The sequence below is a fragment of the Puma concolor genome, chromosome B4 (assembly GCF_028749965.1).
Source record: "Puma concolor isolate L17-30 chromosome B4, mPumCon1.1.hap2, whole genome shotgun sequence".
NCBI classification, from domain to species: domain Eukaryota; kingdom Metazoa; phylum Chordata; class Mammalia; order Carnivora; family Felidae; genus Puma; species Puma concolor.
Window position 1 is genome coordinate 3,593,921 of NC_141673.1, and position 24,263 is coordinate 3,618,183.

The 24,263-nt window shown below is 58.4% G+C and overlaps 1 protein-coding gene across 1 annotated transcript; it reads right to left on the reverse strand.

Moving 5' to 3' along the window:
* Positions 1 to 987: 987 nt before the first annotated feature.
* Positions 988 to 24,058, reverse strand: TTC38 (tetratricopeptide repeat domain 38). The gene is made up of 14 exons (XM_086711992.1): positions 23,919 to 24,058; positions 22,812 to 22,889; positions 20,857 to 20,938; positions 19,013 to 19,184; positions 17,771 to 17,944; positions 15,095 to 15,170; positions 12,231 to 12,350; positions 10,386 to 10,445; positions 9,224 to 9,262; positions 8,113 to 8,194; positions 6,160 to 6,325; positions 4,535 to 4,694; positions 4,267 to 4,340; positions 988 to 2,179 (listed from the first exon to the last, which is right to left on the reverse strand). The coding sequence occupies exons 1-14, from the start codon at positions 23,949 to 23,951 to the stop codon at positions 2,086 to 2,088; spliced, it is 1,410 nt and encodes a 469-aa protein (XP_086568118.1). The 5' UTR covers positions 23,952 to 24,058; the 3' UTR covers positions 988 to 2,085.
* Between the last annotated feature and the right edge of the window lie 205 nt (positions 24,059 to 24,263).

Genomic DNA, 24,263 nt, shown 5'->3' on the forward strand with positions numbered 1-24,263 from the left:
GAGGTGCAGGAATGGCCCTGGCTTCAGGTCTGGATAGAAAAAGGGGCTCGAAGGAGGGCACAGGGTCACGTCCTCTCCCAGCTGCCTCTACGGGGTCCTGCACACCTTCAGGCAGGCTGGTTTTGCTGGGCCCACAACCCCGGGAGCCCCAGGCTTCCCTCCACCTACCAAGGCCTCTGGTAAGACACAGCTGGTGTCGTACTGCCAGTGCTCAACCAAGGGTCCTAAGGCCTAGGCCTGCCTGACCCAACCCCCTGCACAATTGTAGCAAGGGCTCAGGGGGTGCCTGGCCCAGGTGTCAGGTCCCCACAGCCCTGGGGTTGTCTGCAGGGGGTGAGCGCCCCCAACGCCCACTCCCGATGCTCCTCTCCCTGTATCGTGTCAGCACCTAGGAGGTGCTCAGGATCAGCACTGATTATCAATAGCTTGTTGCTGCTGAGTCTAAACGGTATCGTCCTCCATCTGTCCTATTGTGGGCCTGCCCATCAGACACATTTCTTCCCTCCCCCAATAAGATTCTGCTTCATTTCACCAATGTTCCTCGACGGGTCCTCAGTGCAGGCCAAGTGCTGGGTGGTGCTGGGACAGATCCCATCCCTGACCTGAGGAGGTCACAGCAGGGGAGGAAAGGGCATCCTCGCCAGCCTGCCCCACACGAGTGGAGGGCTTCTCCGAGGAGAGACCTGGGTTCCACCTTCCCCGGCCACTCTGTGTCTTGTTTGGAACCAGGAGAGGGGAGGGCAGATGGAGTGTGAGCCTGCTGTGTCATGGCATCCGGCAGGAGGGGACAGCTCAGGATTGGAGGGCAGGCTCGCCTTTAGAATGTGTCTCTATCTCCCGAGTAGAGACAGCACCCCTCTCGAAATCCTATTGTAATTACCCATTGACTCACTGCCCCACCCACACCCCAAGTTCAAGGAGAAGCCTGCGTCCTCCCCATGACCCAGGCCTGACACATGGGACATGTGGAAAGGTGTCACCAGCAAGTCAAAGGAACTGATTACCTAATTTATTTTAATCTCAGAAAATTTGTCTAATCGATTTGGAGGCCTCCACTGCCTCCACTGCAGGAGACCTGCTCCCTGCCTGAGTCCCTCCCTAGTGTCAGCTTACACTGAAGGAACCTGAGAAACATTTAGGGGCCAGGATCGCCCCTCACGGGCGCATTCCAGTAAAATCAGCAACTCCCTGATTTAAGGGCCACGTTAAGAAAAGGGGGAAACTGAGACTGAGGCAGCATTTGTAAAATCGGCTCAGATCGTGGTAAAGCCACGGGCCACAGTGCTGTGTGTTTGTTGCCACAACAGGGCAACCCTGGGCTCAATCCACACGCCCCATAAAGTGTGTCAACTCAGTGCCTGTGCACTCGTATGATTAAAGTCATAGCTGGCAAAGGGAACCACATACCTGAGGCCCCTTGATCGGCACCACTGAAGCCCCCTGGGAAGCTCACAGACCTCTCCAGAGACGGCAGAGGGCCCCCCACATGCTTGTGCTTCTTTGAGGTGGGGGGGGGGCAGCTGGGGGACCCACAGACGGTGAGGTGAGGCCTTGCGGAGGCCCAAGGCGAATCTTAGGGCCTCCACTAGCTGTGACCCGGGCAAGTCACTTCCCCCATCATGGGTGCCCTCAACCAAAAGATGGGACAACAGATCTAGAATATGAGGAAGACAAGGTGAGGGTTTATCCCAGGGGCAGCCTGGGGAGAGGGGGTCCCCAGGGGCTGTGTGGAAGACTGTCCTCCCTGAGCTGCGCTGGCCTCCAGCCAACCCCGCCTTCCAACCCTTGAACACCAGGAGATGCGGGAGTGCCCTGCGAAGATACAGTTTGCAAGGCAAGTGGTAAAAAACTAGTTTGGTTCTAACTGCTTGAGGCTGCCCCTCAGCCCTGAACAAGGACGAAAAGATCCTGACTCGTGTTTAAAGTCGATTGGTGTCCCCGCTCCCTGTAACGCTGCTGGTTACAGGGCTTTTTGCTTAAAGCTGCAAAATTACTCAACAGAACCACCTAACGGGCTCTAGCCGCTTCTAACCCTAGAAGCCAGGGGGCAGCCGATCTGACCCTGGGGAGGGGGCCAGGCCTAGCTCACTGCAGGAGGTGGACGGCCGCAGCCTTTCGGATGAGCCGTTGGGTCAGGGGTGAGTTCGGCTTCAAGGCGTCACGCTCCATCAGGAGGCTCCTGTGGAAACAGGGACAGGGTCTGTGGTGGAATCTTCTAGAAGGATGTGGGGCCTGATGGTTCCCGGGCCCCAAGGCAGGACAGGCAGCTCGGCCTGGGGCTGAGATGAGCAGAAAGCAAGTTGCTCCCCTTCCCGGGCTACCGGAGAGAGGGGACAGGAGGGACAGAGCCCAGCGGCAGGAGGCCTGACCTTGGCAGGGGGACCAGGTGGTGAACCAGGCGCGGGAGGTTCAAGGATGAGAAGGTAGGGACTCCAGTGCGTAACCAGAACGTCCAGTGTTTGGAGAACATTTTGATGCTGTCCCCAAGACACACATAGCTGGGTGAGCACATAACTGTGGCTTCATCTGCCTCAGGAAGCCAGGACCCATCCTTCCACCGGACAAGAGGGTAGAACTGGACTGTGGGGGTCAAGGGGAAGCCAGGCATGAGGCCCGCTGGGAAGGCCAGTGGCTATGGAAAGGCAAGTCTGAAGAAAGCAAGTATCGTTTAAGGGAAAGACCCCCAAACAATCGACAAGAGTGATTCCGTGGGGTGAGTGGGGGTTAAGGGGCTAGGCCTGGCCCTAGGGGTGGGGACGCCATTGCAGGGGGCCCAGGATCTCCACCTTGGAGGGGAGGGGTGTGAGCTTCCTGTCAATGACAGGAGGGCACTCGGAGGCGAGCCTGTCACCCTGGCTGCAGCAGGTGGCCCTCAGTGGGCTCATGGGCTCCAGGCTGCCTGTGGGGCCCGTTCCCCCTCAGCTCGCCCATGGGCAGACCCCCTGCTGCATAGTACCCTCTGCCCAGCCCAGAGGGCATCCTCTACCCACCATGGCAGGCCCCCACCCTGCTCCAGCCCTCAGCCCTCCTGTCCAGAGGGCCTCACCTTCCCTGCCAACCCGCACCCACACCGGGACCTGGAACTCTCTAAGGGATCTGCCCCCTAAAGAAAGGGGTGTGGCTTTTATGAACCACACGTGTCCAAAGATGCTTCAGAGTCTTGACCGATTCCAGAGCGTGTACACCTGTTTCATCAGCACTGAGAACACCTGCACTGCTCCGTTTGGAAATGTTGTTGGGGCAGCTGGGGCTCACCCAGCATGCACCGCCTGAGCCTACGCTCAGACCCTCGGGCTTTCCACCTGACTTCCACGGCTCCGCCAGAGGCCACCCGGGACTCACCGCAGGGCTTTCACTGGCTCTCCTGACACCTACCCACAGCTCCTCCCTTCCTCGCTTTCCCTTCGGTGTTCTGGGGTGGGGGGCGCAGGGGACCCATGAGGAGGGGTCACATCTCACCCCAGAGGTAGAAGATCTGGTGCAGGAACCAGCATGGAACTCGGCTGCCCCATGTAGGGCAAGGCGAGTCAGGTGTGGGAGCTCCAAGGCTGTTAGTGAGGGCCGGGCTTTGCAGAGCTTTCTTCTGGGGGCACCCCCGCCCCCACATCCCTAACCCTCCAGCCCCTCCTCCTAACCAGACCATGGGTCTGGTCAAACCCGCTGGTTTCAGGCCTCCCCTCAACTGTCTCTTCTTCTCCAGGACATCCTCTCTCCCTAACTCCCCACCAGCTCCAGCTACCCCACAGCCTTGAGGGCAATGTGCCCTGCCCCAGCCCCATTGTGCGTGCGTGCGTGCGTGTGTGTGCGTAAGAGATAGTTGCTAGCGTTACTTCCCACATGAGAAGTAAGAACCACCCGCCAGGCCTTGGGTCTGCCTGCCACAACCTCCCCCCACCCCCCCGCCACCTCCTGGAGCCCAGCAGTCAGCCCCGTGAGAAAGAAAGAGCATCCCCAGCAGAGGATGCGGCATGTGCAAAGGCCCAGGACCCTGAAACAGCAGGTCGTGTTGGGCAACTTACAGCAAGGCTCGAATGAGGAGTGGTCTGGGGAGGGCAGGAGGACCAGCCTGGGGGTGGGGTGGACCCCCTCTGGCCAAGCCGAGCATGCTAACAGGGAAAACCAAGCCCCCCCCCCCCCCATAGCCTCGGGCGGTGGGAGGTGGGAGCCTCAGGGCAAGCTGGAAGCCTGTGGGGAGACCCCCATGAGAGAGGGAGCGATGCTCAGAAACGTCCCCAAGCCCGGCGTGGGTGTGAGCGAGGAACTCACCGTGCCACGTTCTTGTGGACGCCAGAAGTGCAGTTCAAGGCCGCATGGATCAGTAACTGGTTGAAGACGTCTCTCTGAAAGGTCACCGGGCAGGTTGGGCTCCTATAACGTGGGATGAGGGGCGGGAGCCCCCACCCCACTGCGGGCAGGGCTGTTCTCAGGGGCAAACTTCCCGGGGGATGCGAATGGTAAGGACACCCCCGCACCACGGGCGCCCACGCCGGGAGACCCTGCCGGACCCAGGCTGCTGGTGTGGCCGGAGGCTCACCTGGGCGTTGCTGCCTCCGATCTGGACGATACGGTAGCGGATGGGCAGGAGCAGTTCCACGACACGGTCCGGGTTCCCGTGCTCGGCCTCCACCAGGGCCTGGCACAGGGGCAGCCCCACGTCACGGGCCAGGAGGTGCTGGCAATTCTCCCCGGGGGACCTGCCAGCCGGAGAAGGTGCCCTCGGTCACCTGCAGGGCACTCTGCACTGCCTGTCACAGCACAGATGCCTCCCTGCCTGACTCAGGCGTCCTGAGGGGAGGGTGTCCCTGGCTCTGGGCCTGACACAGCAGGTGCTTTGGTCGGGCGAGCCGACAGAGAAGCGGCCAGGAAGGGGAGACGAGGGGGTTCTCTCAACCCTGGGTTGAACTCTGCTGTTCACTAGTGACCTGACTTCAGGCAGGCCCCTCAACTTCTGGCCTCACCTTGCTCATCTGTAAAGTGTGGGGAACAGTGCCAACCGCTCGGGGCTGTCAGGAGGCTTGCAGACGATGAGGGTAAAGGCCTGGTATTGGAGTTGGCCCCGGGGCCGAGGCAGACGGCTGTCACGGCCCCTGTCTCCCTGCTGGCCCTCAGGTGGCCGCTGGTCTGGGTCACAGGGCCTGCAGCCATGGAGGCAGCGGCCGGCTCTAAGCCTGTCTTAGAAGCCAAAATCAAATACTCGGGGCGCCTGGGTGGCTCAGTCGGTTGAGGGTCCGACTTCAGCTCAGGTCATGATCTCACAGTCTGTGGGTCCGAGCCCCATGTCGGGCTCTGTGCTGACAGCTCAGAGCCTGGAGCCTGCTTCGGATTCTGAGTCTTCCTCTCTCTCTGCCCCTCCCCCGCTCATGCTCTGTCTCCTTCTCCTTCAAAAATAAGTACACATTAAAAAGATTAAAAAAAAAATACTCAAGTGCTTGGTGGGCTCCCCAGGCCTTCCCTGTGGTTGAAAAGACAGGCAACAGCGGACACCTCTCCTGAAGCTGCCTCCCCGGCCACAGGCCACGGTTCCTGCAGCACAGCTCTGGGAGGAGGGCTAGGGCAGCGGCCGTGGCGGTGGCCAGCCCGCGCCTGGCCCCCAGGGCAGACCACCAGGGGTCATGCCTCCCGCAGCTCCAGCCCTACAGGGCGGGCTCAGCTACACCCCCAGTGGCCCACGCTGCGGAGGACCCTGGGCTCCCCGGGGCCTCCCCCCCCATGCCAGGAGCTGTGCCAGGGAGCTGTATGACCGTGTCACTGCACCTCCCTCTCCTGCCACTGTCCCCAGCTTGCAGATGAGGAAACTGAGGCTCAGAGCAGAGATCTGAGGCTCAGTCCGGGATCTCAGATGCTGTAAGCAGCAGGTCTCTCTGGTTCTGGGGCCTCACCATGTCCCCCGTGGGAGGCTGTGCCCATGACACAGATGCTGTCACCCCCAGCCGGGAGATGTGCCCCATCTCTCGGGGGAGCAAGTGTACCCCGTGGGATACATCCACCTGGGAGCACACGCCTGCGGGGCGCACGTGTGGCAGCAGCCCCCCCCCCCACGGCATCCCCACAGCCGTACTCCCCGAGGGGGCCCCCACCCCCAGCACCCCCGGCGGGCAGGGGCGGGGACGGAGCCGGCCTCTGTTGCCCTCTCAGCAGGGCCCAGTCTGCGGTGCGTACTCGCTGGCATCCTGCAGGGTGGTCAGAAGCTCCTGCGTGGTCTGGGGGTCCCGAGCACCCAGGGATGCCATCAGGAAGTGCACGTCGTTGAACAGCAGGATGTGGTCACGGCTGTGCTTCTGGGTCACCGACAGGACGTCCTGCCACCGCTGCCCCACGGACACCCCTGAGGACACGGGGAAGAAACCACAGGCCTGGCATTCTGTATGAGCACGTCCTGCGCGGGGGCCTCCTGTACCCCCACACCCCCCAGAGGCTGGGCAGGGGAGCGGGGCCGGCAAGCGGCATCGGGCCTCATACTGAGGCCTTTGGGCCCATTTTATGTTAACTTCTTGTAATTATAAAAGCAACAGATCCATAAGGTAAACAAATTAACCTATTGAAGGGTAGTAAGTGAAGTTTCTGGCCCCTTTGACAACCCCCAAAACCATTTTTAAAACTCTCCCTGTGGGGGCGCCTGGGTGGCTCAGTCGGTTAAGCGTCCGACTTCGGCTCAGGCCATGATTTCACGGTTTGTGGGTTCGAGCCCCGCGTCGGGCTCTGTGCCGTCAGCACAGAACCTGCTTCAGATCCTCCCTTTCCCTCTCTGTCCCTCCCCTGCTTGTGCTCTCTCTTAGTCTCTCTCAAAAATAAACTTTTAAAAAATACATAAAATAAAACTCTTCCTATGGTTACATATGACGCCTGAGAGATACAAGGTGTTTTATAAAAATCTGCTCAGTTAATAATTCTCCCACCTTCGTGTCTAGATTTCTCAACTCTGTAGACAGCCCTACCCTTCTCTGCTCCCCAGCAGCACCTCCCAATTCCCAGAAGTTACTAGCTTCTTCCTGCTTCTTGGGGGCACCTCCCGAAGTGGTTCGGGAGATGTTGCCCTTGACCTCTGTCTCGGCCCGTCAGGTCGGACAGGTCTCTTGAGTCTCCACTCTGTGGTGGGGGAGTGAGTGTCCTTTGTCTTGCCTTCACATGCCCCTGGCCCCACGACTGTGCCTCCCAGCCTCTGTCCCTCTGAGCCGCCCCCCACACGTGCACCAAGGTGAGAGGCTGCAGGGTCCCCAGAGAGTTCCAGGCGGCTTCAAGCCCTGCCTCTGCAGGCAAAGGGCTCACAGCTGTCTCTGGGTCAACAGGATTCCACCTTTCTTCCAGGCCCCTCGACAGACCAGCTTTCAATTTTGCCGCTTTACCATCTGAACATCGTGAGCTGGCCTGGAAAACGCAGTAGCAGCCTCTGCTCTGGCCTCGGCCTACCCGAGCTCAGCCCCAGCTGCCTCTCAGCCTGGACCACACCGACCCTGCTCTTCGGTCACTCGTCCCGTAGCAGGTTGCCGGTTTCTGTGTCCTGGGGGCAGTGGACAGGCTGCTCCCTGCACCTAATATCCTTTCCCATCCCTGCCTGGCAAAACCCTGCACACCCTAACATGGTTCACATTTCAGCTCCACGAGGAGGCCTTCCTGGAACCCTCCAGAAACAGCTTGCCCTGCCCAGGTCTCATCCCCACATCGTCCCGTTGACCCAGGGCCTGGAGCGGATACAGGTTGGGCCTGAGGGGAAAGGGAGAAGCATCTGGCAACCGGCTACCTGCAGAGTGTGGGATGACAATGTTGAGAAACCTCGCTCTCTGAAATCCCAGGGAGTTGAGAAACGGTCACCTCTCTTGTTCTGAGAGAGGAGGCAGCACCCAAAGACAGGTGGCCAGGTGCTACCCGTGCCCTGCGGGTCCGGTGGGCAGGCCGTGGGAAAGGCACGGGGCCCAGGGGCCTCAGCCGGGCTGGAAGGCAACTGCAGAGCCGGCACCCAGGCCCACAGATGGGCAAGCCACTTGGGCCTGCAGCGGGGCCCTGAGTGGCTCGATCATCAGCTCCTGCCCAGCTCTGGGCCCAGGTCCCCTTCCTCTCGTCCTGTGGGAGGAGAGAGGGCAGAGGAGCGCAAGGGGAGTACGCAGACCGGGCTACCTTCCATGTGCAGCCGGTACAGCATGGAGCAGCTGTCCACCACATCCAGCATCGCTCCACTGGCCTTCAAGCTGGGGAGGATCTGGAAGACAGGGGCGGGGTGGGGGGGGGGCACATGAGGGGCCGCAGGGATGGGCCACGTGTGGGGCCTGCACGGAGCCAGTCCTCAGCAAACAGGAGCCCCCACCACCGCCCCTCTGCCTCAACTACCAGGATCATCCCCTTGCCCAGGCCTGTGGCAGCTCCAGGCTGGAAACCCGAAGAAGAGAGAACAGTAGCCTCCAGCAGAGGCCGGGCCAGCATCTGTCACCTCCGGTCCCCAGCCTCAGGCCACGCCGGTGGGAGGCTGTGTCACCAGCTCCCAGGTCAGCATTCGGCTGGCCTGTCCCTCACGGCACTTGAGTAGTCACCCTTCACTTCTCACTACACAATCCCGACAAAACTCGACAGGAAGACTCAACTGAAACTTTACTGAATGTTTTCCTTGGGTTTAGAGCCCTGGGCCCCAGGCATTTCTGTGACCCCGGTCTCCTGTTTCAAAGTCTGCACAGGGGTTCCCAGGAGCCGTGAATTAGGCTGGTTTTCTCTTAAAGGCACACGTAGGGGCTGGAGGAGGGTGGGTGCGAGCTAGTGTTCAGCGGGCACGGAGTTACAGTCGGAGAAACCAAAGAGTTCTGGAGACAGGCCGTGGTGACAGTCAACGGACCCAGGGCCGCCAAACCATACGCGCAAAAATGATCCCGGTGCAAATCTCGTACATATTTTGCTACAGTGAAAAAAGTTCCCGTGGGCAGATCACTGATTCTACCAGAGAAAAGCAATCTAAAATGACTAGAGAAAAGCCCGGGATGCCAGAAAGGACCAACTTGGATGCGTCATTCTACCAGCGCCCACGGCGCACAGAGTCCCCGAGGGTCTTCGACCCATCTGGGTCACGGGTTACGCCGCTACGTGGGGCAAGAATTCACCCCAGCAGGCCTTACACAAGAGGGGAGTTCTTGCTTCAGCTGTTGTTTCTGGCTGAGACAATACTGACGGGCTCAAACACCCGCTAGAGACTAAAAAGGCAAATTTTTGCCCTCAACCAAACTAGGTGCGAAAGTAGACTTACGTGCGTATCGTAAATGGTCAGCGCGGCCTCGTATTCGCCCTGGAAAAATCAAGAATCAAGGTCCCGTGATCAACATGCAGCAAAGGGGAGGGGCGCCTGGGGGGCTCAGCCGGTTAAGTGTCTGACTCTTGATCTCGGCTCGGGTCATGATCTCACAGTTTGTGAGTTTGAGCCCCGCATCAGGCTCTGCACTGACCGCCAGGAGCCTGCTTGGGATTCTTTCCCTCCCTCCCTCCCTCTCTCTCTCTCTGCCCCTCCCCCATTCGTTCCCCCCTCCCTCTCTCTCTCTCTCTCTCTCAAAATAAACTTTAAAAAAACAAAAACATGTAGCAAAGGTGAAATGTAGCAAAGGTGAAACGTAATATGAGAAATGAGCCGAAAAGCCAATCCCCACCCCCCACCCCAACACATCCCATGGTGGGGGGGGGGGGGCAGGGGCAGTGTCCCAGAGGGTCTTAGGGTGGAAGAGGAGAACCACTTCTGCTCTGGGCTTTTGGCGCCTCTGCTGCTAAGGGGACAGTTTCTATTGAAGCATTATTGTCCCCATTGTGCCTGTCAGACTCTTATGAGCTTTCTCACGTTATTTTTCTAGTCTTTTTTTTTCCCCTGTATTTTCCTTGTCTTACGTTCAATGGGGACCACAGCTTTCTTCCACACACTGTGTCACTGCATCTCTGTGTCACCGCGGACCCTCAACTTCCGGGCATTTTCCTTTGGGCTTTTAGGGAGCTTCTAGATTTCTTCCACGATAAGCACCATTGTAAGAAGCTCCCGTACAAAGGGGACCGAGGGGCAGAATCCCTGGGGGCGAGGCTGTTCCCCACACCCTCACTCTCACTGGAACAAAGCATTTGGAGGGTCTCACAGCTCATTCAGGTGCAGCCTGAGGGGTGGGGGCTTCGTTCACTCCAGCGGCTGAGGACACTTGACCTAAATTGTGTCCACAAATTACATGCGGCTTACACGGCTTCCGCGTCCACACAGCGAAAAACACCTAACGTAGTTTAAGCCTGAAGAGCTATTTGAAAACCTTAATGCTCTGTTACACCAGACACCATTTAAACGTGCAAACCCAAACTGTTATCCCGGGGAATCAGCAAAAGGTAGACAAATATTTATTTCTCTGGACATCTTTGTAGAATAAGACAGCTAACCAGCTTACCTTCTCAATCAGATACAGAGCCCAGTGCCAATAATTATGACAAGCAAGCATATCAGAGTCCTGGGGGGGGGGGGAAATGAGAGAATTAGAGAAAAATCTGACAGCCTGTGGGAAAAAAAATACCAGCTGTGGTTTTGTGACAGTGCAGGACCGTCCCCTGACCTTTAGTGCGGGAAACGTTCCCTGGCACCCATGCTGAGGCCGGCCTGTGCCGGGCACCTCTGTGCCCCGACGTCCCCGTCAGCTCTGAGGACGGTTGACACGGAGGTCACCCTGCTCCTCAAGCCTCAAGAAAATGAGCGATGGACCCACAAACAGGTGCCGAGGCCCCCGGGGTGTCCAAATCCCAATAAAGCCGCGAGGATCAATGAGCCCAGGGCTGGACTCCCCTCAGGAACTGGCGAGGCCGGCAAGGAAGGGGGGGTGTGGCTGACGACTGGCAGTCTGCAGGCCCCATCGTGAGCACTAACCCTTCCTTCTGTGAGGCTACCGCGAACACTTCCTCCTCTACCTGGACACCACCTTCTACCTCCTGGAAAGAGGAACTGACAACACCTTCTCCAAGGCCCACGTCTGCTTGATGACACCTAGGCTGCCTGTGTCCCCTCTTCCTCATAGGCCCCTGCAGGCCTCAGTGTCTTTGCTCAGTCTGGCTGGAATACCCTCCACCTCCCCATCTATCACCTAGCAAACTCCTAGCCACCCTTCAATACCCAGCTCAGGGGCTGCCTCCTCCAGGAAGCCTTCCATGACCACCTCACCCTCAAGTCCAGGGGGGTTGGATGCCTCCTCTGAGTTTCCACATCCCTAAGAGTGTCCCTATCATGGTGTGGTTCATGGGCTGCTGGGAAGCTGTTCACTCCACGTGATCAGGCCTTTTGAGGACAGAGAAGTCTGGGCTGGACTCTCCGTGGGGTCCCCAGGGTAGGATCTTGACTGAGCTCCAGTCTGGGGCAGGAGGAGGAGGAAAGGGAGTCCCAGGCCACACTATCTAAAGCAAGACTGTCCTGCGAGGCCAGAGGCTGCCAGGAGCCACAGCAGGGGACAGATGCAAGCGTTACCCGGCCAGACTGGGCTGCCTCATTTTACACATGTCTTCAACCAACACCAAGGAGAACTCATTTGGGGGCTTCCCAGTTGTTACAACAGCAGGTATACAGACGAGGAAACCGAGGCTCAGAGGGTCACTTTCTTGCCCTAGGGTCCAGCCAGGCCTCCAACACCCAACACCCAGTAAAATCGCAGCGTCTGGGGGAGGGATGTGAATGGAATGTGCTGGAAGGCCCTGGCCCAAGCCTTCCCTGGCCTCCCTCGGTTCTGCCTGGGCAAGCCCCTGGCCCTCAGCCCAGAGGATATGGCCACACAGCTGCTCCTCCTTCCCTAGACTCAGCACTCTCACAAACACTATCGGTATCTGCCTAGGGGAGCCGACTGCACATCATTGCCCCATCGGCCCCTGGCTGCGCCGCGTGCTCCCCGAGCCCACCCGTGGGTTCCATGCTGAGCCAGCCGGCTGGTGGTAAGACACAGCTCAGGGTTCTTACAGTTCTCCCCCGTGCCAGGCTCTTGTGTCCTCGGTCATTTTCTGACCCGTTCCTTTACACCAAATGCCCCAGCCCAAAACTTCTAGAATCTTCTAGATTCTAGATCCTAGAATCTTCTAGAATCACCTGCAAAACACCAGCAGGTTTCGGGGAGCCCTGTGGGTCCCTGGGGACACTGCGGCTCCACACAACCCAGCTCCCCCAGAACTAAGCTGCAGCCTGTAACTTCTGTCCTTAAAGCCTTAACCCAAGGGGATGGGCGGAATTTTCCAGGCAGATGGCCCATCGACAGGAATCGTACCTTCCAGTGGGTTTCTGAGTGCTGCATAAATTCCAATCCATCCTTGATTTCTGCTTTCATCTCGTGAATATGGGCGATGGTGTGCACCGACCATGCGTCTGTCGGGTTAATGGACAAAGCCTACGTGGGGAGGGGGTGGAAGATGGTCGGAGGTCACGAGGATTAGTCAGGCCGCCTGGTGACCAGGTTACGTGGGGACCAGGGGCCTGAGCTGCTGGAGCGCGTGCGCACCGGGCCCTGCCTCAAAACAGCAATGACCCCGAAGTCCAGCCCCGCTGACCATCTACAGGATGCCACCAGCGAGGATCTCACCGCCCATTTCAAAGGTGAGGAACTGAGCTCAGGGAGGCTGAAAGACCACAGCTGGGTCTTTCCAAAGCCAGGACTCATCCTCCTGGCCCCAGAGCCTCCTGCACGCGGCCGAGTCACCTGCAACTTGCCGGCCAGCCTCTCTGGGCCTTTGTCCCCCCTGGTGAGGAGCAATGCCGCCATCCCCTCGGGGCTGGCCTTGGAGATCAAGTGGATGCGGTGGGCGTGCGTGAATGCTGTGCAGACTGCCGAGTGCTCACGGCTGCCCCTCGTGGATGACCACGCGTGTGGCAGCCCGGGCTCATTCTGACGGGATTGCTATGAATAACAACAGCCACTCACGTGACCGGGGAGCCTGCCGGGTGACCAGCAAGGCGGGCAGGACACGGGGCGTGATTCCTACCCCCTTGTAGCTTCCTTTTAGTCCTGTGTTCAGCTCATGCTTACTGCGCACCTCCTAAGTGCCCGGCACAGAGCGGCAGGCTGAGGCTCAAAGTGGCCCAGGGGACAATCCACACGAGCCCAGGTCCTGCACACCAGGCCGCTCTTTCCTCCAGCCCCACTGACTGCCTCGGTGCCCCGTGCCTTTCACAGAGGCAGAGGCCTTGGCCTGGCACCTGCTGTGAGGTCTAGGCAGACAGGTCTTCCCCGGTAAGCCTGCCTCTCTGCTCCCACCCGCTGCTTGCACGGGCCGGCCCGGTCCACGTGGGGGCGCTGTAAGAAAGAAGGTGTCCTCGGGGACAATGGGCACTTCGGGGACTGCAGGGGCACGGCCGTGCAGACCTGGGGAGGGGGCGTCCTGAGAAGGGATCCCCTAAGTGTGCTGCTCTCCTGCGGGGCACAGCTCAGGGCAGGGAGTGGCCCAGACCTACGGCCAAGATTAGGCCCCACCTTCCACCAGGGGCTCCAGCTTCCTCCCAAGTCTCCCTGGGACAGAGCCAGGAGGCACTGCACGACCCGCCCTGCCTGTCCCCCTAACCTTTGCCCTAGGGCCCAACCCCGCCCCCATCGCCCTGAGCCTCAGCCTATTACGTGGCTCCAAGCTTCCTGAGCTCAGCAGGCTGTGCTTCCCCTGCCTGAAGCCCTTTGCTCTCGGGGCCCCTGGGGTTAGGCACGCAGAAGCTCACAGGCCCAAGCATCACCACCACCACCACCACCACCACCACCACCACCGTGAGGCCTCTCCAGACTCCAGCGGAGCCTGGTGCAGCCCACCCTCGCTCTCCTGGAGGCCTGGCAGTCACTGTCACAGCATGGCCTTGCCCAGTAATCACCTCGGGTGTACTGGTGTTGGGCTCAGAGCGTGGCACTCGCTCGAGTGGGTACAGCAGGAGAAAGGGCACCCCATTCCACCACGTCCTGCTCCCGGTGGGGCGTCAGCCTGCACCTTTTGTCTGCCCTCTGGCTTCTCGAGCCGGTCTGACAGCCCTCCGGCGCTCAGGGCACCTTCCCGTGGCTGACCCGCTGGACAGCGCGTCCTGCTCCCTCAGGCCATGGAGCCCAGACCGCCATGGAGCATGGAACCGTCCCCCTGCGCTCAAGTCTGGGCTCCATCTGTGTAACCGGAACAGGTTTCAGAAACCTCATGGCCGCTTGGGCCCCCCAAGGGTGCAGGCTGCCTCCGGGGGAGGGGTGCTGTGGGCAAGCAGGGCAACATCTATGGGGAGGAACACTGGCTGGGACGCGGGGGGAGCCGGGTCTGGTGCAGGCAGCCTAACGGACGGTGGTCGGGTCAGGCGGCCCCGGTGAGCAGACACTCTGCCCTCCCTGAGCTGCCTGGACGTGAGCAGGCTCCAGCCGTGGCCTCTCTGCGCCGTGGCCCCCTCGTCTGGATGGCGAGGAGCGTGCTGCCTCGCAGCGGAGGGGATGAGCAGACTAGAGTGGGCGTCTGTCACGGAGCCAGGCACAGGGCGCCCCCGGGTGCGCGACAGCCCCTCCCTCCTGGGGTCCGTTTCCACTCCTGGGAGGAGAGGGGCTGGAGGACACGGCCTCCGAGGGCCGCAGAGGACACCACGAGCCCCAAGTCCACCGCCGCGGCCTACTGCTCGGTCCCGGTCCGCTGGTGAGGGGCGTCCAGCATGCACCTTGGTACCAGCCGGCCCTTGGCGGGAAGGGCCCAGCCCGACAGGAGGCGCTTGGCAAAACCACACTCCTCTGCACCCTTCACCATGGTTCCCTCCCTCTGGGGGGAGGCAGAGGTCGAGGGAAGAGCTGGCTGACAAGACCCCGGCCCCCCGGGTCAGGGGCCACCCGGAGGCAACCTTTGTCTGTGACCGTGGAGCTCTGGACAGAGACAGACAAGAGCTCGGGGAGCCTGGGGCGGCCCTGCACGGGGCCCCGAGGGAGAGGTGGACACAGCTTCCCCGGGCCTCATTCACCTTCCTGGCCCGTGGAGGCAGTTTGCGGACTGTGGGAGGGCCTGCTGCCCTTGCTGGTAATATGAGTCCTCCCCAGGGTCTCTCGGGAAACCGGACCAGAGTGGGGGGGGGTGGGGAGGGGGAGCCGTGTGGGCTCTGCCCCCCCGACGCCACCCCTGAGGGGAAGGGCCCACTTACCTCTTTGGCAAGCTTTTCTGCCTTGTCATAGAAGTTGGTTTCCATCAATCCAAAGGAATAGATGCCTTTCACGTAGCTAAAAAAACAGAGAGGAAACAAACAAAAAGTCTTCAACAACAGTGGACTGTGCAACCCTCAGTATGGGCCGAACCGTGTCCCCCAAAACGATGCTTGAGCACGGACCCTAATTTGGAATGCAGGCGTTTGCAGACGCCATCGAGCTGAAGTCCTGTGGGACGAGGGTGGGCCCTAGACCCAACGACGGATGTCCTCACGAGAGGAAGGAGAGGAGGACTCGGACAGGGACGTAGAAACACACATGAAGGATGGAGCCACGTGAACACAGAAGAGACGCCACAGCCACGCAGCTGCAGGCCAAGGAACACCCCGGATCACCAGCTCCCGCCGGAAGCCACGGAGAGGCGAGGAAGGAGCCTCCCCTAGAGCCTCTGGAGGGAGCACAGCCCTGGTGATGCCTGGATTCCCGACTTGTGGCCTCTGGAACTGTGAGAGAACGAACTGTCGCTTTAGGCGGCCCGGTCTATGGCACTTTGTCCCAGCAGCCCCAGGAGATGGACACACACCCCCTCCAGGTACCACCCCAAGCACCAGGCTTCCCAGCAACTGGACGCTGCTGATCGGTGGGGAGCGCTGTGACCCCCCAGCGTCGGCACAATCGTCTACCCCAAACCCCGTCTCTGCAGCGGGCCCCTCTGCGACTCACAGCCCACCCCCTAAGCATCAGCGCGCTGGCTCCACTGAGGACGACAAGGGCCCTCTCCCGCCTGTCCGGCTGGTGACACCCACCTGGAGGCACAGCCCGGGACACCTCCCTTGGGAAGTACTGGTGAGCACAGGCTGGCAGTGGCTTCTCTGCTGGCCAGCGGCGTGCACACCCCCAGCCCAGCCCCACCTGTACTTGCTGGACAGCTCCTCCCCAGACCCCAGCTCCTAGCGGCCAGGACCCGTCTGTCCCGCTCGCTCCTGGCCCAGGCCCGGCCCGGGAGGGGACACTTCACTGAATCAGCACACACTGCCATTTCTCCATCGCTCGTCTTGTGATCATCAGCACTGAGTGCCGGGCCAGTCACACGTGACAGAGGCAGTCTTTTGCTGTAGTTTTGTGGGATCCCACGAAAACAAGGAAGAACAACAGAGTTTCTACTGGTGACTCAGGTGTTATCTTTACTACCGCGCATAGTGACAAAGTCCAGCTCTCACGATTCATAGCTGCAGTGTTCTAGCACACGGGCTTCCAGACTTTTCTTTTAAATACTGCTTTCCTTCTTTTTTTAAGTTTTATTATTTATTGAGAGAGAGAGGGAGAGAGAATCCTAGGCAGACTCTGCACTTTCATTGCAGAACCAGATGTGAGGCTCAAACTCACACACCATGAGATCGTGACCTGAGCCGAAGTTGGACACTTAACTTACTGAGCCGCCCAGGCACCCCTTAAATATTTATTTCTTTTAAATATTTAAATATTTTAAATATTGCTTTTAAATATTTATTGGGGTCATTTAACCTTCCACATTGAAACATGCATTGAATGCTTATGGTGTGCCCGGTATCGTTAGGCTCTTGGGATGGTTACTCTCATGTGTCCCCTTGGCTGGGCTATGGTACCCAGTTGTTCGGTCAGTTGTTCGGTCAGATACTATCTAGATGTTTCTATGAGGGTATCTCTCAGATGTGATTAAATCTCTCAGATGTGATTTAAATCTACAGACTTTGAGTGAAGCAGATTACCCTCCATAATATGGGTGGGCCTCGTCCAAACAGTTGAAGACTTAAGAGAGAGGACCGAGGTCCTCAGAAGAAGGAATTTTGCCTCCAGATTACAACATGGACTCCCCAGACTGCTGGCCCGTCCTGTGGATTTCAGACTTATTTGCCAGTCCCTGCACCTGCATGAGCCAATTCCTTAAAATCAATCAATCTCTGCCCCGTATAAACATGTAAATAATATAGCTACAGATATTCATACCCTACTGGTTGTGTTTCTATAGAGAACCCTGCCTAACCCAGCTCTCCAATCCACGGGGCTGTCTGATTTTCACAACCGTCCTGTGACTAAGACACAATGAAGGCAATTCTGTGCAGCCATCACACGGGAGGAAGTACCGCTCAGGTACTCCAGGCCTCCCTCTCCTCCCGAGCACACAGCAGAGCTCCACTGCCTGGTGTCCTGGGGGGGAGGGGGGTGACCAGCTCTGGCCAATGACTTGGGAGTGGCAGGGTGGCCCTTCCTCCGTAAGCCTTGCCACCGTGAATCCCTCAGGGGTGCCCTCTTCTCTCCCTCTCAGTGACCAGTGTGTCCAGAAAGCATCTTCACCATCTGGGACCCTGGTGTAGGAGGGAGACAATGACACGGGTGCAGAGCCCTGGGCCCTCCCACGACAGGGGTGTAGCATGTGTGAGAAACAAGCCTCTGGAGAACCAGAGGATGCTTGTTACCGCAGCAAAAACTACCCTGGGCTGACCGATACACATGCTGCTGCCTTGTTCACAGGATGGAAGGAAGAGCAAACAGATCTTCTCACTTTCGAGAACTCGGAGAAGAGCCACAGCAGACTCACGATTTCCAGGGCAAGGCCAGGAGCCTTGCCATGCTTTTAGGACAGAGGAGAGAGAGAGAGTAAGAAAGAAACGATGTGATTTCCAGTTGGCACATACCTGCTAAGGGGGATGTCGGGCGTCCAGAAGGGGTATATCCGAGCCACAGAATCCCGCATCTGTTCCTGGTAGCCCAGATAAAAGTAGGCATCGTGGGAAAATTTTAGGGCTAACATGTCTGTTGGGTGGTCCCAGAGAATCTGTTCCCATAGTTCACAGGCTCTGGAAAAGTTCCTGAAAGCCAAGGAGAGATTTCTCAGCAGCGCTGAACACGTAGTTCATACACATGTGGTGGGCAAGAGGCATCGTTTCTTGCCAGAGTCTGATATATGTATATGTGTATTTAAATATATAATTACATATACTATACGTAATATATAATTATATATTACAATATATATTTATATAAATATTCCTATATTAAATATTTATATTTACATAAATATATTTATATATAATATATTATATATTTATAACATATATACATATATATGAGAGACAGAGAGACAGATGGGGTGTGGGGAGAGAGACAGAGGAGAGAGAGAGAGAGGGAACATATTCTACATACACCCACAAAAAAGTTTCCATGTTAGGTTGTGGCTCAGAACATTGAAAAACCAGTGGGAAGTTTTACTCTGGAATTCAAACAAACAAAAAAACTGGTTTAACAGGCTGCCAAAGGCAATCTCCCTGGGACCGGGAAAGAGCTGTGTGAGGGGGAGCCAGCTGAGGGGGAAGCCCACCCCCGTGCCGTGCCGTGCAGACACCTGCCACTGACTCAGCCCCTTTTGTTCCTGCTTCGGAACGCATGAGACATCAGCTCAGGACGCCTAGCTTGGCTGTGCAGACGCAAGGGGCTGTCCCAGAGATGGGCTGCGGGACCATGAAATACAGGGGGACAGCCGTGGCCACAAGGGAGATGGGGGGGGACAACCCGGAAGGCTGTGAACAGATGTTCGCGAGGGTATGTTGGGGCGAGGATAGGGCGAGTGCTTTCTGCTCTGGTCTTTCATACGTTTCTGTAACGTGGTCCTATCATTTTTGTCACAAACATAACACCCAATTCATTTAAAGAAGGAAAGTTGTCTGGATGCTAAATTGGAAATCCTGGCCAACTGTTTTCTCGTTCTGCAGTCACGTGAAGGCACAGCAGACGGGCAGGATGTGATTTTCACTGAGAGATGGCCACGGGAGGCAGGGCGAGCCCACCCCTGGTCCCGCTTCCCAAGGGCGGTGGAGGAGCCCCCGGGGCATCGCCCAGCACGGTCTCAGGGTGCCAGCCACGGCCGGGGAGGCCCTCACCCCTTGGCAAAGGTCTCCACTGCAGACACGTGCAGCCGCTCCCGCTGCGTCAGTGGCTGTGTTTTGGAGACCTCCACCATTGTCTTCACGGCCAGGTCCAACTCCCTGTCCAGCCTCACGGAGCTTCCGGTGCCGATCAGCACGAGGCCATTAGAGATGGCATGGCCCATCGCTGGCGAAAGGTTGGAAAGCAGCAGCTGGTGATTCAGGGCGTCCAGCTCGGCCCAGCCCGGCCCGGCCCCGCCCCGCCCTGCCCAGCCTCAAGTGGGGAATAAATACCCACATCCCTGGAGGGGCAGGCCAGGCGGCTGGTCGGCTGTGCGCCGGGCCCCCCCGCAACAGTGGGGAACCCAGACTGGGCCCTCGCCACTCACGAGGAGCGGAAGCAGCCCTAGAGACACGCTGTACCTCCGCAAATATTTTTCCAACAAGGGCATTCTGCCAACGTCTGGAGCATCTTCCTTCACTGGGTGAACTGGTCAGGGCTGCCTGCCGGCTCCCACGACCCCCCAGCCCTAATTTCCCTCATCGGCTGATATTGTCACTACCACCAACGCCGGGCCTCCAGGGGGCTGCTGAGGAGATGCTCCATGCAGCGGGGGCTGGTCCCTGGAGTACAGTCTGCTCAGCCACTCATGCGCGGAGAGCTTTTTGGGGGGTGGGGGAGGACAGGGGAGGGTATGCCTTGTGCCCTTGTAGCAACCTTGCTGGCAGGTCTGCAGACCCCCGGGTCCCCCTTGAGCTTCCTAGCCCCCAGCCTGACAGAGGCACGGGGTCCGCCGGCATTTGGAACTCAGTCACTGGCGAGGCCGGAGACCCAGGACCCAACCAGAGTGTTGGGACGACCCATGTGGCCCCCATTTCTATCCTGGGGCCCGAGGTCCGCTCAGAGAGCCGGAGCCCATTCCTGGCTCCTGGTCCCCCATAGGCTGGGCTCAGCTTCCTTCTTCCCCCATCCCGTGCGTCCTATCCTCAGCGGGAGCTGGCCACAGTGGCATGGAAAGGGACGGTGGTTACTACCCTGCCCTCCTCAGCCCTTCCTCCAGGCCTGGAACCCCACCCCTCCTGGGGCCACCCTCCTGGGGTTCCGAAATGCACGGGGCTGACCTCCCCATGCCCTCTGTGCACACGGCTCGTCTGTGATGCCAGCCTCCGTCACTAGGCCCTGGCGGCCCAGATGCTCGGGCTAAGCCTCACTGGTGTCCTAAAAGTCCCCAGGAGCCACCTCTGGTGTTCTAGGTCAGCTCTGGAAAACAGAAAGCCTTATGTGGTCCTAGCCACCCAACTACCAGCTGAATGGTTTGGGGTACGTTTCTCATTCTCTTTCCTCCCCTGAGAAATAGGACCAGTGTCTTCCCTGTCGACCTGACAAACAATTAGGGAAAAAATTAGAAAGATGCCTTACAGGGGTGCCTGGGTGGCTCAGTCAGTTGAGCGTCTGACTTCAGCTCAGGTCATGATCTCACAGTTCGTGGGTTCGAGCCCCGCATCGGGCTCTGTGCTGACGGCTCAGAGCCTGGAGCCTGCTTCGGATTCTGTGTCTCCTTCTCTCTCTGCCCCTCCCCCACTCATGCTTTGTCTCAGTCTGTTTCTCAAAAATAAATAAATGTAAAAAAAATTTTTTTTTCAAAAGAAAGATTCCTTACATGGAACCTGGCATCTCTATGAAGGCAGTGCTATGCCAAGCCTACCAGTGGCTCTCGTCTTGCTGCCCTCCCTCCGGGCAAAAGGCCAGCCTGGTCACTGCCACCAGCCTGCCCTCCCCAGGCCAGTGGAGTCTCTCAGTCAGAGAGCGCTCAGACCCACGAGACGTGGCTCCTCAACCCGGGGACAGCATCACTCACCGAAGGTTGGATCTGCTGCTTTGAGCTTTGACAGGCAGCCCTCAATGCCACCAAGACTTTTGTCATTGGTCCATTTGACATACTGAAATAGAAAAGGCAAAACAACGTTGTCCCCAGGGAGTCCTTAGTTCACGTTAAGGAAGGCATGTGTCTGAATCTGGATTTTCTCTCTAGACAACGAAGTATTTCATGACCTGAACTGCACCCGGGTTGGTCTCATGTGAAGAGCCTGAATACTCGTAACTCAAGGCACACTTTCTAGGGCGGGTGAGGCCCCCATATTCAGGAAAGAAGCATCTAAAGAAAGCTTCTTCCTGACAGGTGACCTGCCCCAAACATCAACTTCTTTAGCCATGAGAGGGGGCCTCAAAGTCGGGCGCCACAATTGGAACCTTCCTACTTTCCATTCATTCTTTTCCAAAAAGACCTTCAGGGGCGCCTGGGTGGCTCAGTCGGTTGAGCGTCCGACTTCAGCTCAGGTCGTGATCTCACGGTTCATGGGTTCAAGCCTCCCATCAGGCTCACTGCTATCAGCACAGAGCCCACTTCGAATGCTCTGTCCCTTCTCTCTGCCCCTCCTCACCCCTCTCTCTCTCTCAAAAATAAACAAAACAAAAAATGTGTCCTATCAAATGTCTGACCTGCATCTACACAGAATTAGCAGAGTATGCTTTAATAAGACACGGGGGAGTTGGAGCGGAGACCCCCACACTCGAACACAGGATGGCCCAGAAATGCTGATAATGGGACAGAAGATACACAGGCAGGGTCCGGGGAAGGACTGTGCTACACTGAGGAACGGGCTTTGTAACAAATCCAGGGCTCTACTGGGGCCAAAACGTGCAGGAAGGGCACAGCGTTCAAATGAGCACAGTGGAGTCCTTCGGCAAGCTCACAGCATCTCACTGGTTGTTTCTTGTACTTATGTTTCTAGAAGCTTCCTCGGTCCTTATGTTGTGTGGATGGAGTTCGTAGGCAGGGTTCTCACTGCTCATGATAAACCCGGCTCTAGTTTCCCATCGGTGTATACAGACCCAGGCCTACCCTGCTCATCGTCTGCCTCACTGCAGGAATCAGTGCAGCTCTCTGAGCCTCAGTTTCCCCACCGTCAAACAAAGTGGTTAGACCCTACCTCTTGAGACCCTCCTAGTTCTAAAACTGCAGGCTCCTTCACTGGTGTTAGAAATTACTGGTAATACGGTGGCGGGTCTTGGAGCAGCCATAGATGAGAGTGGTATATTCAAAAATTGGCCCCAGCCAGGGGCCGAAGCCCGAAGTGGAGGGGCCCCATATCAAACCCTCAGCAGACCATAGAGGGAGGCCTGGGGAGAGTCAGCATCCTGATAAACATTGCTGTCTGCCTGACCCTGGGGGCACCTCTCACCCACACCGTGGGTTGTCTCCAACACGTTCCCATGCACCAGGGTCCGGAGTACATAAACTGCGCTGTAACCCACTGCTAACATCATTACGCAATTGAAAACAGCATCCCCTACTTCCCAAGCTGTTGGCTGTGGGGCCTCTAAGCATTACGAAGCATGTTTGGGTCCCCCATTTGGGCCCTCCTGTACCCAAGTTTGCCAGGAGATTTGGGCAGGAATGGGGTGGAAGAGCTTCACTGTTTATAAAACAAGAGTGCTGATAAAGATGTGAAGCTTAGGAAGCCTTGAGTGCCACCCTTGCTCGTGGTCATCGTCGACCGGCTTTCCTGGGAGAGTACATCACACGACACGGGAGTCTGGCCGTAAATCTGAGCAAAGCCGTGCTGGATGGGGGTGCGGGGCATTGTCTTGCACTTGTGTAAGGACCGTTCATTGCGTGGTGTAAGTAAATGTAGCTGTTCGATGGGCCAGAACATTTAAAAATGAAAAATAAATCAGTTAAAAGCATTTGGTAATTTTAAACACCTCCCCACCGGCCGTTAGAGAGGCCGCCGCACTGCCCGGCAGGCATACCTGGGTCAAGGTGGCATCAAAGAGCTTGCAGGCCTCGTTACTCGTGGTTGACAGTGGGAGGCCCGCATCCTTCCACGCCTGCACACAACAAGAAGAGACTCTCAGGGCTTTATTCCATGTAGTCCTCCAGCCATAAATGTGAACCCCAACCCCCAAGCACAGAAGATCTCCAAATGCCTCGCGTCATGTGAGTGTGGGTTTCCATATGAGCCAGCCTTGTGGGGCTGGCAGGGACTCTCAGATTTCATAGACGGTGCAGAGCAGAGGAGGCCGAGTTGTGGGTGCGAGGGGGCAGATCCTGATGCAAACCCCAGGGGTCCCTAAATAGCTGTGTGCCTTCTGGCAACATCCTCTCTCAGACCCTTCGCTGGCCCCGAATGGGGCTCTGGAGGATGCACGGGGTGACTGTGAAGTGTCTGCCAGGGGAGCACTCAGGAAACGGGAGTCCCTGATCTGGCTGAGGGGAGGTCTAGGGGGACACAAAAGGGGTAGAGCCTTAGAGAGCTTGGCCGGGCAGGGTGGACTTTCCAACTGGCAGGCAAACACGGTATCTGCCAAGCACAGTAACAATACCTCTCCTCTCTCCACTTTATCAAATGATGCAGACCTACAAGTCTGTCAGCAGAAAGATCTAGAGATCGTTAGAACTGTTCACTGTTAGGGCTGCCCTTTGGATCCTGCCGGGGTGCACAGACCTGCGACCCCGCCCTGGGAAGGAAAATGTCCTCTACTCCCTGAGCACAGCGGGCAGCTCCTCAGGCTGCATGGCTGGGGGGCAAGTCCTCCGGCTCCTCTGAACTTCACCTTCCTCATCTGCAAAATGGGTTCAGGCTGCCCACCCTGGAGGGTCCGAAAGAGACACTCCTGCGCCACAATGGCTGGGGCTAATGCATTATAGGTCTCGGGGTCTCCGCGGGGTCCGAACCGCGCCGCTGGGGTCCCACAGGAGGGTACTCTGGTCCCTTCCTGCACCCAGGTGCTCGCCTGTCCCTCGGGGGCCGGTTCCCCGGAGGATCCAGGGTCCCGCGCAGGTCGGTCCCGTCCCCGCCGCCGAGCGCCAAGCCATGCCGGGGCCGCGGGGCCCGGCCGGGTTCAACCTCTGCGTACCTGGCAGTCGCGCAGCGGAGCGGTGGCGGCCATGGGGGCAAGTGGGTGGCCGGGCCGGTGATGTGGGTCCGGGCGACTCCGCACCTTCCGCGTCGGGGCGGGAGGGTGGGGCGGACACCGCGGGGCGGAGCTGCCGCGCTTCCCCGCGAGCTCACTGGTCCGCGGCACTGGCCCCGCCCCGCCCCGGGGGCGCTCGGAGGGGGTCCTCGCCTGCCGGAGGGGAGGAGCCGCTGTGGGAGCCTCAGTGGGCGCACTCGCCTCCCCCGCAGGGCAGCGGGGCAGCTCGGGATTCGCTCACCGTCCCAACTCCTGCCCCACTCCCGCCAGGGGGCTCCCGCCTGCAGG